At 32.9% G+C, this 18,389-nt stretch overlaps 1 protein-coding gene across 1 annotated transcript in view; it reads left to right on the forward strand.

Moving 5' to 3' along the window:
- Positions 1-10,128: 10,128 nt before the first annotated feature.
- The window catches only part of LOC149420791 (kinesin-like protein CG14535), a 31,144-nt gene continuing 22,883 nt past the window's right edge, over positions 10,129-18,389 (forward strand). Inside the window, exons 1-3 of the mRNA XM_089635119.1 lie at positions 10,129-10,146; positions 10,627-10,809; positions 13,817-14,032. Coding sequence (XP_089491245.1) covers positions 10,129-10,146; positions 10,627-10,809; positions 13,817-14,032 — 417 coding nt within the window. The remainder of the gene's footprint in view (positions 10,147-10,626; positions 10,810-13,816; positions 14,033-18,389) is intronic.

Genomic DNA, 18,389 nt, shown 5'->3' on the forward strand with positions numbered 1-18,389 from the left:
TTTTTTATTAATGTTGTTATTTTATTGTAATCTTATAACTACCTGATACGTGATCACTGTAAATTATAATATGATATGTTGTGTTGATATTTATTGCGTTGTATCTGATAATTGGGGGTAAGAGAGGAACTCCATCATTACTAATAATAAGAAGTGTTTTATTGTCTTCCTTTTTTTGTAACAAACAGATATAATGTTATTATTATATCTGTTTGTCTGTAACAAACAGATATAATGTTATTATTATGAGTAGGTATATATTATTAGTCTATATTCATATCTACTTTATTTAGATGTGTCTAATTACTTTCTTAATTGCTCAATATTTTGTATGTAACAGAATCTTAAATACATACACATATAGATGATCCAGAAATTTCAATTGCTCCTATTATATTTATACCTATTGCATAGTGGTATTCTATTTTCTTTATAGTTAGTGTAACTTGCTCACCAAGCACAAGAACCAGTTTTTTCTTTGGTGAGATTGTAAATATATATTTTTTGTAATGATATCCTCACTGGGATCTTTCGTGTTGCGGATTTAATTTATATTTTATTAAAATTTTGTGGTATGGGTAATATAAAGTAATTATAAATATATATTCTACATATTTATTTTTTATTTATTTCTTAAAAGTATTTAAGAATTTATTCTTTTAAAATACATAACATTCGAAAAATTATAATACTGTTTCAAAAATACACAGTGTAACTCTAATAATCATAAATATATTACATTGCTTTTTTGATCAGTTATCGATTTCAGCCTATACTTCGTGTTAGTATTTAATTAATTTTTGATCTCCCCATCCAGCATTTTATTTGAGATTTAAATTTTGAAATATTGTTTTAAGGTTTAAATGTGAGTGGGATTTTGTTGTAGAGTGTAGTACCATAGTACCTATAGGAAGGTTTTTTGCCCAAATGTTGTATTTGTGTGTACTCTCCTAAAATTATCTTCAGGTATAAATTACGATTTCACGTTAAATAAATATCTGGGGTAACTCAATGACACCCCAACCGAAAATGTGTGGTATGTTTGTCATCTCAATTTACATTTTTTTTAATGTGGTAAAGAAATATGAAAAATCTTTCTGACAACAGCAGCCAAATGGATTTATTTTTCTTCCAACAAGTTACATTATGAATTTTCTTTGATCATCGCGAAATAATTAATTAAGAGACCGGCATTATAACGTAGGAGTTTTTTTTAAAATATATTAATAGCTTTTTAAAGTAATATTTTTTCTAATATCGTCTTAGAATAGAATTAACCTTATCTCTACTCTGGAATGAGATACGAATAAACGAATAAAGTAACAATGTAGTGCACAGTTGTGAATGGTAGAAGTCAGGCACTTCTGAGGAAGACATGGCATGATCAAGTTAACTAATTATAAAAAGGAAATTTTAAATTTTTGTTAGAATAATATTATTTACACCTTAAAACTCATATTTCAGGTACACTAGAATTCACAGCCTCAAAACATTACTACAAACCATTTGTAACGCAGGGTACACGTCAGCTAGTTATAAATATTGAAAATTATTTCTAGATTATTATAGAAAAAGCTAAAATCTGTAGCGTTATGAACACCGAACGCACTCTAATTTGAACAACGTCAAGTATCCACGCGACGCCATAAGCATAAGGGTTGAAATGGAAGTGCGCGCCAATGATTTATGCCTTGTATTCCACGAAAGTTAATGCGATCTATGATACTTGGCGGGATTGTATAGGAAGTCACAAGTAGGCAGCGTACGTCATACTTCATACTTCAAGAAGTAGGCCCGAAGAGTCTGTGCCTATTGGAGTAAAGTGTAGGCAGGAAGAGTTTCATCATATTCGCCCTCAAAAGAATGATTGATTCGAATATTAACATGTGATTGATGGTTCGGCGAAAATACACTACAGAGAACAAACAGCGAGGTTGCGTAGGTTGGCGTCTTGAATGATACGAGTATAATATGCATAAAATCTTAAACGGCTGGAGACGTGAATAGGAGAAATATTGCCAAACCGACACTATTCATGAATTTCATGAATTATATTATATTTATACTAGCAGGAAGGTATAAGGTTCACTGCAGTAAGCACTACAAGTTACAACTAAGTCATTCTGATAATTTTCAGACGTTTTTTTATAAATAGGCTCATTGATACAAACTTATACAAAAATATGACAAGGTAGACGATATATTTAACCTAACACTATTCTCATAATAAAATAATTCTAAGGACGGGTGGTTTCACAAAATTTGAACAATTCATGAAATTTCAAAGTTAATATTTAAGTTTTGTAAAAGTACTCAAATTCAAATTCTGTTATTATTATACTATACAAGTACTGTGAAACAAACGGACAATAATTTAATAATAACAGAACTTGAATAGAATGTTCACAGAACCTTATTTTTAACTCCGAAATTTGTTGAATTGTTAAAATTCTGTGAAACAGCCCGTCCTAAGTGTATCTAAATTAAATATGATTAATTTGTAAATTATGTCATGTTTTCTACCACAAAGGTTTTTTATGAAGTTGCCACACAAGAGTTCAAACTACCCAAAGTTAGTGGTACTTTGGAACACCTAATTTAGAGAATTTGGAGAGGCTAAATGAGGTGGAAGAAGATGGGAAACAAGAATGTTGTAAAGTGCCTCACTATTCAGATTTGGTCACTCAACAATTATAATTATGAATGGTGGTCTCTCAACGCCTTATCAAGCCATATTTCCTAAACCCACCTTGATGGTGTCCAATCTAAGCAATCGGGTAGTAGAATAAACTAAAGACTGAACTGAATGAATTGGGAAACCAGTTACTTCCGAGGTTATTTTGTATAAAAATATCGATGGCTTTTGCCCCTGGTATTTTAAAAAAAAATAAAACATATAAGTCACTAGGTATTGGACAGTATGTGTTGGGGTAAGTGGACAATTATTTGGTTGGGTGACCAGTGACTACATGTTTTTGGTTTTGTTTTTTTTTGGTATTTAAAAAAAATAGTAAAAAAAAACAACAAAAATACTATCGGAGACCAAAACTTCATTTGCATCTTACTCCAAATATAATAATATAATAAAAATAGAGATATGTATGGAGCAGTTTTGTTGTACTTTATTTCAACCGCGTTTTACTATGGTAAACTTCAAAATAATAATTTAGTATTTAGTGGCCGTATATTATTAAATTTATTATTGTCAGGAATCACTGGTGCGCACTTAATATCTCGTATAATGTGAAGTACATTTTGTTGAAGAGTCGTTTTTATTTATTAGGTATCACTTTAAAATAAGGCTTTCTAAAATAACAATATTTGGATGATTTTTATAGCGCCGTTTTTGTGCAAAATCACCTCAGGGGCGCTGTACAAATATATTTTACATTTCTAATTGTGTTTTCACCCTTAAAAACATTTTCTTCGGTATTGACTAAATATCTGTATCATTTTGTTTTAGATATTTAATGTTCACCTAGAAATAAGATTAAGCGCTTTCATGTTGTCAGTGTCAATATTAAGGGTTGACGTAATTTTCTGATATGAATTTTTAGTATCTCCCGGCGCAAACGATTTTCCTCCTTTCGTAAAAACGTGCTTGTAATAATATTGTAAGTCTATTAAACTCGCTCGTGCAAGGAATGAGATAACACCACATAAGTTCACAAGAAGCATTGAAAAGTAGAAACCAAAATAATTTATAATATGAAATATTACTAGTAGAAGTAATCATTTAGAAATAACATTAATTAATTATAATTCACACGAATCATCGAAGAAACAAGTCGATGTTAACATTTTTTATATAATCTTTTATAATGTATTTTATTTTCGGAATAACTTAATGAGTAGTACCTCAAATCGCAAAATTTTATCATTGAAGACAATATTAGCGATTTTCAAACGTTAATTTGAAACAAAAAGGTCGAATTAGCTCAGTGGCAGAGCAGATCCCCGGCAAGGCTCAGTTCTAGGTTTGAGTCCTAGATGCGATAGCATCTTTTTTCTGTTTTATTTAATGACATTATCTAGATTGAATTTAGTTCTGTAAAAATATTGCCACCATACATATAGATAGCAGCCAATAAAAATTTGCGTAAAGAAAATTAAGATAATTTTGGTAGTTCTCACTTGAAGTATGATACAGTTGAATATGAAGGAAGGAAAATGATCGAATTAGCTCAGTGGCAGAGCAGAGCCCCGGCAAGGCTCAGTCCTGGGCTTGAGTCCTAGATGTGACCGTATCTTTTTCTGTTTCAAAATTTCGTTTGAGAGTCTAATAATGTCTTCAATGATTATATATTCTATAATATAGTTTACTTCTTTAGCTATGTAAAAGGATATATCTATAAATATTTAGATAAGACATTCTTACAAACATAACTAGTTACATTTCAAGCAATGCTTTAATTCTGGAAGAAGATACATTAAAAGGTCAATGACATCACTATGAACCAGCGTGAAGACAGTCTTATTTCCAGATAAATCAGTTCTTATTTTAAAAATGACACTTAAAATCTAAGCAAATTAGAGATAATTGAACTAGATTTTACGCAGCGCTAACTAACGTTCAGCACAGATATCCGAATTTCGTAGGATTGTTGATAGACATAATTAATACATACTACTAAGAGGTACTAAAATTAACTCAAAATTTAAAAAAAAATCTAACAGTTTGTTTGGTCGTTGTGGTTCATGGTGTAAGATTTTTATTTAAAAAAAAAGAAGTTTCATAAATAATTTAGTACCTGCCCCATACTTAAGCACGTGTGCAGAACCTTCGATGACTCTAAATAATTGTAATCGATTAATATACTAATGGTCCTCAGAAATCCGCGTTGATATTTAAAATGGAATCCTACCGCGATAAAGTTTATGTTTTTGTACTTTGACATAGTAAATTCATTAATTGATATTTACGACATCTGAGAGGCCACTTTCAAACAATTCCATGCACTCCGGTCAATCAATCTCTGGTTATAAATATGAATGGTTTTCATGAAGAATCTTTTATTTAACTTCCTTTTAGATTATGTAAATTTAGCTCATTTATGTCTTCCGAAAAAACTAAGAAATGAAATACGTCAAAGTTTACACAGTTGGAGTACCTAAAAATGATATTCATTTTCAGAAGGGGAAAGAAGTTGGTTAGCTTTGAATAAATCACCTGCAATTGCGGACATAAATTTCAAATAAAATGCATAATTTCACACATTCTCGATTTCTGCAAGACATTTTCTTTTGCAAAAAAACTCATAATTTTCTCTAGCGCACGCGATTTTGAGTAGTTGGCCAATTCCAACTGTTTTGCATCAGGAATTTATCACCGTGCATTCTGCAGAAATATTACACTAGACATAATATTAATCCTAGACCGTGCTCCTAGCAGACATTCGATTATAGGACTGTCACCCTCGCTGAATTTTTCCAATATTTATATTGCCAACGAAACGTGATAATTTCGTTCACCTGCTCCGCGTCACGGGTACGTTTATATCCGACCCCATCCCGGAGATAATATCATAAAACATTGGGCGGGATTTAATTTTATGCAAGAATGCCCCCGAGTTTGAATGGAGTCGGGATGACAAGCCCATTTCAGAGGGAATCTCGCCTATATCGCGGGTATTTATCGACCCCTTCATTGCTGATGCGGCCCGGGTACGGTGGCGAGAGGGGGTATCGGAGATTTAAAGTTTGATAAGATGCTGTGGTGATTAAGGGAAGGAGAAGTTTCGCAGGAAAACGTGCAACTTTGGATTATGTGTTTAGAGATGTACTGACGTATTGAACTTTCAACAGGCTAACGGGAATCTATTAATCTTAGATCCATAAATAATATGCGATTTATTTAAAGGTTTCTTACGAACTTAAATTTATAACTTTTACGTGTATCTTTTCAGAGGTTTGTAGTTGACTTAACTTACTAACTAAAAAAAATAATGCTATTTGGTGGTTCTTTTTAGGGAAAGGAAGGAAAGGAAGTTCTTTCTGGGAAGGAAAAATATGTAAGGGGTGGGTAAGAATCTGGGGGTCAATTTTTTTAGACGTGATGGACGTTTGAATACATCCCTCCACTGCCGCCAAGACTTAGACAAACCTCACCCCATGAACCCCTGCTAAGTCACCAAACGTAGCAAACCTTTTGGGATGACCTATGGCCAGAGGGTTGGTTAACCAATAAATGGTTCTCGGGGCAGCGGTACCCATATCTGCCTCCCAAATTCGTGGATGGAATGCAACACAACTATGTTTTGACAAACCTTCCTTGCTTTATTCTCAATCCTATATCTTCTCATATTTCTGCTATTTCTGTTGTGACCAGACATCTAATTCACTTAAGCGCGTCATGTCTTCATAATTTCAAAACCATTTTCGGTCATGTTTTTAAATATTGCTTATGATATTAACAGCCTTGCTTTGTTTTCGACATATCCTAGGAATCTTTTTTATTTATTGTTTTTGTGTTTAATTCGTAGAACTCCATTTAATTTTTTTATAAATTTAATTTAGATTAAATTTGATAATATTATTATTAAGTTCTGCAAGTGTTTTAGTTTTTTATTATTGTGACAGCTGTTTCGGCTTACAAGGCCATTTTCAAACTGTGGTTAGTCCACATTGAGACGACGTTTTTATACTATTTCAAATGTAAATTTTGAAGGTGCATACATTGATTTATTACTGGTTACACCGATGACATGATCTATTGTTGGTTAAACCAATCTATGTTTTCCCCTCAGTAAATGGTAATGGGTTCTTAATTATTTACTAATGACTTTATTGCTATGAATTATTTGGGTGCATTATACTGCTTGGGTTTTGTGAAAATACTAAGAAGTGGTGAGTAAATTATTTTCCGTACTTTCCAACCGACAGTTAGATATCTTTACTAATTGGGCCAACACCGTTAATAATAAAATCTGCTTCACAGTTGAACATGAGATTGAAGGTAAAATAAACTTTTTAGATCTGACAATTGGTAAAAGTAATAATAAACATACCTTTGAAATATTTAGAAAACCAACTTTTACAGATACAACAATAAATTCAAATTCAAATCATCCTTGGTCTCATAAATTATCAGCGTACCATTCAATGGTACATAGACTCATTAACATTCCCTTAGACAATAAAGCTTATGTAAAAGAAAAGGAAACGATAAAAACGATCGCGATTAATAACGGCTATGAGGCAAATAACATTGAAAAAATAATAAAAAATAAGAAATATAAAAATAAAATCAATTTAATATATCCGGTAAATAACAAAAATATAGAAAAATTTGCATGTCTCGAATTCCTCGGCCCAATATCTGAAAAAATTGCAAAAGAAATTAAAAAATGTGGTTTAAATATAGCTTTTCGAACAAACAATAATTTAGGAACAAGCCTTAAAAACTCTAAAAGTAAAATCCCTATACTCAATAACAGTGGCATATATGAATTAAAATGTGACCACGCCGATTGTAACGCCACTTACATCGGACAAACGGGGAGGGCATTCTCAACTAGATTCCAAGAACATATACGATGTTATAATAATAAAAACACATCCTCAAAATTCGCAGAACATCTCTTGGTGAATAATCATAACCCACTTAACAACAAGGGTCCTAAACCATTGCATATAGAAAAAAAGGGCATTAGATTAAATTTACTTGAACAATTAGAAATCAATAAACGAACGAATGACCCAAATTTAACACTAATTAATAAAGTACGGAAAATAATTTACTCACCACTTCTTAGTATTTTCACAAAACCCAAGCAGTATAATGCACCCAAATAATTCATAGCAATAAAGTCATTAGTAAATAATTAAGAACCCATTACCATTTACTGAGGGGAAAACATAGATTGGTTTAACCAACAATAGATCATGTCATCGGTGTAACCAGTAATAAATCAATGTATGCACCTTCAAAATTTACATTTGAAATAGTATAAAAACGTCGTCTCAATGTGGACTAACCACAGTTTGAAAATGGCCTTGTAAGCCGAAACAGCTGTCACAATAATAAAAAACTAAAACACTTGCAGAACTTAATAATAATATTATCAAATTTAATCTAAATTAAATTTATAAAAAAAAAAAAAAAATAAAAAAAAAAAAATCTTTTTTATGTTGTATTTTGTCTACATTTGTATTTTAAAACATTCAATATTACGTGCTACATTTCTCATCAGCGGTTTTTCGCAAACTTTCATTCCTGAACATTGTACAAAATAATAGATATGTAAAATACATGTTTTCTTTCTTTTCTTACTACAAAAAAAAATTGTCTCCTGCTTAAAACAAAACACTGAAAAGGTTAACGAAAATTCCGATCACGAGGTCCTGGCTTCCTATCAGTATAATCTGATGGGTAAATGTATATCCTTGCAGACAGTTAGTCTGGCCCTTCATGTGGTCATCCCAGACAGAGGCCCTGGCCCAGCCCCTAACCCCTACACCTAGCCCTATTCCTTAGGTTCTAGCCCTTCCCTCCCGCATTGGCTTAACCGTCTGACTATATCGTAAGCATTTCTGGCGAAACCACGAAAAAACCCCAATGGCCTTTTTATTGCCAAGAAACCGGCCGCCAAAATCAATGGGTGACATTCTGATTTTAAAGGCCGCGCCGTGAATTATTCATGAAAGAGCTTTGTTGTGGTTCTGATCGGACACAATATTGGGTAACGGAGTCATAAAAAAGCACTTTCGTGGTGGTATTATATTGTCTTTGATGACGGTCAAAGGTTGATGGAAATATTAAATAGCATACGTTTTATTAAGGGTGAAATTACCTTTCTAACATAATTTTCCAGATAAATAATTTATTCTTGTAAAAATAAAAGACTTTGTAATTTTTTTCTGAAACTTTTTTGATTGAAAAAAGTGTCTTTTTGCATAACTACGACTAACGAACTACGATAAAGCAAAAAGGGGCATTTAGAATTCACATGAAAACATACCCCGTAATTATTGCAGATTGCATTGCCTGCATTCATCTGCGTCGTCTAGTAATCTAGTCCAGGGCTAGTCAAACATTATTACTACAGGATAACCTAATTGATTATTTAAAAAATAACCTGGATAGTAGTTCTGCTGACGGTAAATCTCGCGTTCAAAAAAGTATTTTTCTAATTTTATCTTATTTTAAATGAAAACCAAAATTACCTCTAAAATTTCCAAGTAGTTACCTCAATATCTATCTACTTAAATATAAATGAACACGATGATTTCTCATTTAATAAATAATATTTACTTTACCCATCCAATAAATAATAAAATATTGTACCATTAAAACGACCACCATCTTGAAACCGGAACCGGAACGTAACGAATAATTTTCATGAAACGCCAAATGTTCTAATTATAACAGAACTTCGCTGCGTTCAGTCAATAATAAAACTTGAAGTTAAAAAACTACGTTATTTAGTAGTGTAGGTACGGTTCTTACAATCGTTGTGTGTGGATTTACTACATTTTACATATGAGTACAATTAGACGTAGACGAATGGAAAAGGCTAATTTGTTAAAAATATATATATTAAGAAGATGGGTATGTAGTTCTATCGAATAAACTTTAAAACAGTGCCAAGGAATTGATCGACACTATAATATCACGTGATTGTTTCGATACGTTTCGGATCGCCTGACACGGATCACAACAATCACGTGATATTATATTATTAGCGGAGACCCGACACGGATCACAACAATCACGTGATATTATATTACTAGCGGAGACCCGACACGGATGACAACAATTACGTGACATTATATTGCTAGCAGAGATCCGACACGGATCACAACAATCACGCGATATTATATTACTAGCGGAGACTCGACATGGATCATAACAATCACGTGATATTATATTACTAGCGGAGACCCGACATGGATCATAACAATCACGTGATATTATATTACTAGCAGAGATCCGACACGGATCACAACAATCACGCGATATTATATTACTAGCGGAGACCCGACATGGATCATAACAATCACGTGATATTATATTACTAGCGGAGACCCGACATGGATCATTACAATCACGTGATATTATATTACTAGCGGAGATCCGACACGGATCACAACAATCACGCGATATTATATTACTAGCGGAGACCCGACATGGATCATAACAATCACGTGATATTATATTACTAGCGGAGACCCGACATGGATCATTACAATCACGTGATATTATATTACTAGCGGAGACCCGACATGGATCATTACAATCACGTGATATTATATTACTAGCAGAGATCCGACACGGATCACAACAATCACGCGATATTATATTACTAGCGGAGACCCGACATGGATCATAACAATCACGTGATATTATATTATATTTCCAATTTTGAAAAAATTATGTGATATTATTGCTGATCTGAATTCTTAACATGACAAGCTCCAATTTTGAAAATTATACTTAAATTCAAAGCAAATTTGAGTTCATTGAACAAGGTTTCACGCAAGACTAACGCAGAGCACAGACAACCGAAGTTAGTATGTTTGATGGTGTATATAACATGAACAATAATAATGCGTGAGGTATAAAATCCTGACACATATTTACATACACAGTTCACTGCTGATAACTCTGCAACACATATTGGTCAGGGGTCAAAGAGGGTGAGGGTGGTTTACGGGGTGGTAAAGAGTGTGGTGGGAGGTGAGGGTGGATGCGGGTGGCTGCGGCGACCACCCCACGGGAGCCACGGTCAATTAGCGCCATCAGCCAATCAGCTAATGAACGACACACCTTGCATTCCTCAGCAGCCGACACGTTCTGAGCGGGACAGAGTACCTTGTAGGCGAATTATGATGCCTTGTATTGGGACTGATTGGTTTTATTGGGATTGTCCATATCAATCAAACATACTAATTTCGGTTATCGGTGCATGAGTGCATGCGTGAATCCTCTGTAATGCGTAAAATTAATCAATCTCAATGAACTTTTAATTTTTTAAATTGAAACTGATTACTATAAATCATGACCGAAGCGATAAAATAATAAGCAATATTATTTTATTAATTAATAATTTTTTCATTTAAATGTGTATTTCTTTTGTTAATATTTTTGAAAGTTTTTGTAATTTTCATCAATCTAACATGCTGATTTCTGTTGTCGGTGCATGTGATGTGATGCATATTCCTGCGTAATGAGTAAAATTATTCAAATTCAATGAATTATTAATTTTCAAAATTGGAACTGATAAGTATAAATTTATCAAACGAGCGATAAAAAGGGTATCAAAATCATTTAATTAATAAATAATTCTTTATTTCAAATGTAGGTATATTTGTATTGTTTAAATGTTTGACAGATGTCGTAATTTATTTAAAGTTTTTTCGAAATATTTTTTTATAAATATTTTCAATTTCACGAATCCTACATTTATAATATCCAGTGATTTTAAAGAGGAATGAAAGATGGAAGATACTCTCAGTATCTCAGAATGGAAGATACTCTCAGTATCCCAGAATGGAAGATACTCTCAGTATTGCCCTGGTGTAAGACCACCATTCAGAATTAAAACCTTGCTTGAAATGGCTTTGGCTGTTACCAGATCTGAATATCCAGGTACTTACCCACCTTCCTCTTCCCCATCTCCTTCCTCTCCCCTTTACCTTCCTCTCCCCTTTACCTTTAGCCTCACAACATGCCCCAATTAGGGATGCCAACGTCTTACTGGCTCCAGATGGTTGAGAGCAGTTGGGACTCTTGTGGGTTTCACATAAAACGTAAAATTTAAAATTCAGTAGCCAAACAAAATCTGTTGGTATTTTCGTAGAGAGAAATCTTTTCATAACATTTCTCGTTGGTTCAATTTGGAACCTTCAACTCGTTACACGATTGCATTATAAAACTATTTTGATAAATAAAACCCGCCGGTTGTTCCGCATTTAATTTAATAAAGTTTGGGTTATTTGTTCCATACAATATTAGTTGGCGAATTTGATCTATAACGCAGCGCCGGCATTTGCACGTATGCACCATTATTCAACACAGTTAACTAAATTAACCGTAATTATGCAATTTACTGCAATCGTAACAACATCATTTGTAAATAATTATTGTTCGGCAGCAATTGAACTATTTGCCAGTTTTCAATTTCCTATTAATTAATTGTAGTTATTTGTTTGGGCTCATAAAATAACAGCAATTATTTTATATTATTGAAAAAGTAACTATAAATCGTGTGCAATATTAATTATTTGAAAACTTAATTTGCGTAATAAATATTTGTAACACTTTTATGGAAAAGAGACATTTTTCAATGGGTGAAAGAAAAGTTTATAATTTAAAAAAATATTGGGTTAGTCAAAATTTGAATTGAAAGTATTGAAAAAATATTCGTATTATATATAACTTTATATTATTTTAATAATGTTCAGTATAATTTAAAAAGTATTTATTTATTTCAACTTTGTACGTTGTGGTAAGTTGTTTTATGCCTGGCAGATATATGTTTTTCGGATTCATATTTTATCCTTACTTTTATACTTTATATATATAAAGTAATCCAAATCCGACGGCCTTCATGTTAGAGGAGTAAGGCTCTCTACTAACAATCTGAAGGACGCGAGTTCAAATCCCAAGCACAAGTTCAAACATGCACAAGTAAATTCTATTTGATAAGTTTGTCTTATTTCACAATTCATTCAATTAAAATAATAAATTGTATTTAAATCCCATCAGCGGCATTTTTTTTTTGTGTTATGCAATAAAACTTTGTCTCGTAAACATTAGTTTATCATTAAAAATAATAATAAATGGTAAACTTACGGCACGTTACGGAAGTTACTCTCAACATCGCCCTGGTGTAAGTCCTTCATCAAAAATTCAGCTTCAAAACATATCCTAATTGGGGATGCAATATGCAATAGTCTCACTGGCTCCAGGCGGTTGGGAGCAGATGGGACTCTTGTGCGGTTTCACATTATTTATTTTTTATCTGAAAAAATAAATCTCCCCCACCTTTCTCTTTCCTGGGAATGGATGGGAAGGAGATCCTCCCCCTCATACTTTCAGCCTCACAACATACTCCTATTTGGGATGTCGTAGTATCACCGGCTCCAAACGGTTGGGACTCTTGTTCGGTATTCACATTAAAAAAAACTTCTACGTATTCTATGGTGATTCTCGTACACTGATCGCATTGATCGACGGAGAAAATAAAATCTTTTTTTTCACTCCTCTTTTACAATGAAATATGCGCTAAATGTACCAAATATACATTATATTATTTTGCAAATTACATTGATTATATGACTGAACTGGGTAATTGTATTTGTGAAGCTTGTTTTTGGGGTGTTATACCGTGTTGCCTCCTTTATCTAACGTTTCGGACAACGTTACAGTGTCCATCATCAGGGCAGATGTGTAATTGATAGTAGTGAAATGTGTGTTTGAGTACGTCTGTGCGATACCGTGTTGCCAGCTCACTACTATACCAGCTAGTTTTACAGTAAAATTTAAAATGGTTTGCGTTTAGCTTTGGTGTAGCCGTCAATTACCGGATACCAAGAACTAGTCAGCTTAACACCGTCGTCTCTATTGATATTAATGGGATTTTTGTGAATTTCGATAACAAAAATAGCAAATAACAAAAATACTTTTGGCCGTGAAAATCTTTAATCATATCTGAATGTATTTAATTTTATCCAATACTTTTAACTTTACAAATCCTACTATTTTAATATCCCGTGATTTTGCACGGATCCGGGCTATTTATATAATACATATACGTATCTAAAATTAATTACATTCTATGATATTTATAAATCTAACCTTTTTTTGTTCCAGGTGAAAGTGATGTTGAAGGTGGCCTCCCCCATAGCGGAACCTACCGCCGGGGCCACCCAGTTCTTCAGCCTGGACAAGCGGAAGAAGCAAGTGACCCTGTACGACCCTTCTCTGTGCGGGGATCAGGCGAATCAGGCTCCTGAGGATAGGAAGGTCGGGGTGGCAGCGCCCAAGATGTTTGCCTTTGATGCCATATTTTCGCACGATGATCCTCAGGTGAAAATATATTTCTACTTCATAGTTTTATAAATTTAGTAAATACTTGTGTTGAACTCTTTCAATGTTTCTTAACTCATACCGTCTTACTCACAATAGATAATATGGGGTATCAGAACGGGTTAGTAGAAAATGTTACTCATAATCACGCGCATGCGTATTGCGTGTACCGGCCGTAATACGGCAGTAGGTATTAGTAGTTGACAGATTCTTAAGCCGCCCGACCCCTAGGAATAAGAACGCATTATGACCGTCGTAAGACAGAGATGGCGGATTTTGTTAGCAATCTGGTTAATTTGACAAATATTGATCGGTTGCGAACTATCACAATTGCAGCACTATCAGAGGATTATTTTTAATCAAATTATCGATTTAACAAAGCAAACACGGAACGCATAATAAAATTGCAATGCAATTCAAAACAGACCAGGTCAATGACATTGCAAATGTTATCCGAAGTAACGTAAAGTTAGCAACAAAACGCAAAATGCGAAAATGATCTTGTTTTTGAGGTTTGGAACAAATTGGTGCCAGTCTAAAAAAATCTTGCATGAATATTATTATAAGTAAAGATTTTATCATGAGTGTACGGCCCTCTTCCTCGGATAGCTATACCAACGTTACAGCAGCGTAATAGGGAATCTAAGTAAGACTGTCAGGACGGGTTGTTTCGGAGGATTTGAACAATTCATCAAATTTCAATGTTGATTTCCGGATTCTGTGAAAGTCCTATTCAAGTTCTGTTATTATATCAGAATAGGGTAGCTGCTCGACAGAACAGAAATAAAAAACAGAACTTGAAAAAATCTTTCACAGAACCTGAAAATTACCTTTGAAATTTGAAGAATTGTTCAAATTCTCCGAAACAACCCGTCCTCAGTGTTCTGCAGCAAAACATTCGCTTTTCACTATCTTGTCACAACTTACTTGTTTTTGCAAAATCATTTTTTTGTAAATTGTACCATCTTACAAAATAATAAATATTTTTTTTAAATGGTATATAATCTACCACAAGTAGTTTCCAAGAAGAGCTAGTTATAAGTAAAGAAATATTTTTTAAACGTATCGTATTTTTTAAACTGGCTTTCAAGAGGTTAATGCAAAAACTCTTTAGCTTTTAGAGCCTCTGATATTTTATGTATTTCTCAAACTGTCAAAACTGTGCGGGAAATATTTTTGAATTACATTCGATTCGAGATAAATGTGCTGTTTTTCAACTTATTTCAATCTAAAGTACTGTTTCCGTAAGCAGATGAAAGACACTTTCAGATTTGAGTATAACAAATCGACACGCGCATTAAAAATAGTAATGCCGCTTTATTATAAAAATTATAAAAATAGTAATGCTATTTATGCCGCTTACCGACCATTTTTCTACTATGTATAAATCTAAAAAAAACATATTTAATTACGCAAAGTTATTGTAAAAGCTATCCCTTTGGCTTTTTTGTTTTATATAAAAAACACACACAAGTTTACAAGTCTTGACAAATATTTTCAAATGCTAAATGTCATTTTAGAGAATTATTTCAAAAATTTCGGGAGCGTCTATGACAAAAATTTACTCGCAGACTCGTGTTTGTTTATTTCTAACACTTTTTTAAATTATGTATCTCACCACAATGTTAGAAATATATCCAAAAATTTCTCTAGGGGTTAAGATCATCTGGAAGGGATGCTTGGTTAATAAACACTAACCACAATATTTTAAGGTAAATGGAATGAGAGATTATAATGTGAAAACTGTCGAAAAAGTCAAAATTCTTTATTTTAAAAGGTCAAGATATAAAACCCTCTAAACCCTGTTAATGTTGCTTGTTCTTATTTGCTATTTAAACCAAAATGAATAGCTTTTTCAACCATAACTTTGAATTATTATAATAAAACTAACGTTAAATGTTTCATATAAATTGGGCCAATTTGACAATCGAAATAAGCCTGAGAACAAATATGATTTAAGATTTTCACGGCCAAAAGTATTTCTGTTATTTTTTTTTGGGGTGTTATGCCGTGTTGCGCTAACTCCTTCTTTAGCCAACGTTTCGGACAGCATTGCAGTGTCCATCATCAGGGCAGAGCAACACATCTGCCCTAAATCTGGCTAAAGAAGGAGTTAGCGCAACACGGCATAACACCCCAAAAACAAATAACAGAAAAAGCCTGAGAACAATTCAATTTACAACTGGAAATCATTTGAAGACCCCGAAAGCGAATATAGAATTACTTCACTATTAGCTTAGGTCTCATCGAAATATTGTTTTGAAATCTGTAATATTAATAATCCACTAAGTTAAAACGGATCAAAAGACATCATAACTTAGTTCAAATTCCAGTTGATTAATTGTTTTGGTAACCGAACTTCGTCGGTTACGTTTCAGAGTGACTAATTTGCCAACTTTGGTCCGGAAAGGTAAAATTATCCGGCAGATAATTTACTATTATGATTTCGTGAATCTGGTACCCCACCGAAACAAGATAGTTTTGTTAATTAATCTAACATATTTATTTTAAAAGCATCTCCATAAACTTATGTGTTCAACACTAGGTAAACTTTCACGGATGCATTGAAACTGACAAGTACTGTCATTTCCTTTTTGTCTCGTTCATATAATTAAAAATAATAATAATAATTCCCAGAGAATAACCAAAAAAATCTGAGATTTTGGATCTATTTTGTCGTATTATAAACAATGTTTTTTTTTAATTTGTATTTACCTTCGTATGCATAAAGCATTTATTTTAGTCATTAAAAACTTTGGAACTCATTGAAGTTTTATTAAAGACGTGCGATGAAAGGAAAAAATATTTATCTGAAATAACCTATAATAAGCATTTTACCAATAACATGAAACTATATTCACAACATGATATTATTAATCGATTAAAACTGACGAAAAATAGCACAAATATACTGAATTAAACTAATAAAATGATGAATTGGTCATTATAATACAAATTATGCTTAAATTTGTCAAAATGTAATGTTGCCAGTTTTTTCGCACTGCAGACATTTTATTAGTAATAATTTAAAATATAAATTTTTCAGTCTTTGTACAATGTGTAAAAAAAACACTGTTTCACGGTTGCAAAATGATAAGTACGCCTTTAAAACTAGATACTTAGATAAGTACTAAGTGTTTATAGTGCTTTACAAAGTTATTTGTTCAAATTAAACTAGTCGCGTCCACATAGCATTCTTTGCAAAACAGCCAAACTTTTATTGAAGAGCGAATTAAATTGGAAAGTAACAATTTGATCAGGAAATTTGCAAACCAGCAGACGGTCACATAAAACGGCAACGTTCACGTGACGGTCACGTGTGTGAGTATGTCACGTGTTTGTATGTAACGTAATGTCTCTGTACGTATTCATCCTTCAAGGGTGTATGTGGGAGGGTGTGTGCAAGGCTGTATGTGTGTGCGTTCGGAAGTTGAAAACTACGGGAGGCTTTTACATCCGTTCCAAAACACAGTGCGGACGTTTCGACGGATGGGAAATTTAAACTTGGATATCCTACGTGAGGCGGGCAGGTGAAGTCTATCAGACGAAGAGGCCTCCAACATTTTATTTAAAAGCCTCGTTCACATGTTGGAAATTTACTGACTGTTTTTGCTCCTTTTCAAGTTCATTTTCTTTTTTCTACTTGGACAACAGCTGTTACTTATTCCCCATACGTACAAGAATAAAAACCATTTCATCTGTATTTAAAAAAAAAAACATTGACGTGACAATGTGACGCTTTTTTAAGATTAATTCAATATTTATTACAAAAAATGTGTCTATAACTAAATCGACGAGTTTTTCATTTGAAAGAGGATCAAAAATTCGGGTAAAAACTAAGAAAATAATTATATTTGTTTTGGAAAACTTACCTATTTGGACGAAAACTAAACAATACTATTAATCCGCACCTGATGTTAGCACACATTTTAAATTGGTTTTATTTGCGAATAAAAGTTTTAAACTAATTTAAACGAATTGGTACCTTTTATAAGTAGGTATATGTGTGTTCCACTAGAGTCTAATTAACATTTAAATAATATCATAGTTTCTTTCACTTTTTTGCTATTGAGGGACATTTCTAGATTGAAAATCCCTGCATCATTCGAACGAAAACGTGGTATTGGGAAACTGGATTTGTTGACAATCAATTCTCTGAACGTTCGCTTGCGAAGGGTTTTCCACTGACGTTTGTTTAAGGTGGCAAAAGCTGTATAATTTTGTTTGATTTAACGTTCGTTGCTGATTATGCTTTGTTTTTAGTGGTGTTTAAATTTATCACCCTTTCGGCGATCATAAGCCTCGTAAAACGGACGATGCCGGGCTATAAAAGCTACTTAGACAAGTTACAGCCTTT

Source organism: Hesperophylax consimilis, chromosome 9 (assembly GCF_061612785.1).
Source record: "Hesperophylax consimilis isolate HC1 chromosome 9, BYU_Hcon_1.0, whole genome shotgun sequence".
NCBI lineage: Eukaryota > Metazoa > Arthropoda > Insecta > Trichoptera > Limnephilidae > Hesperophylax > Hesperophylax consimilis.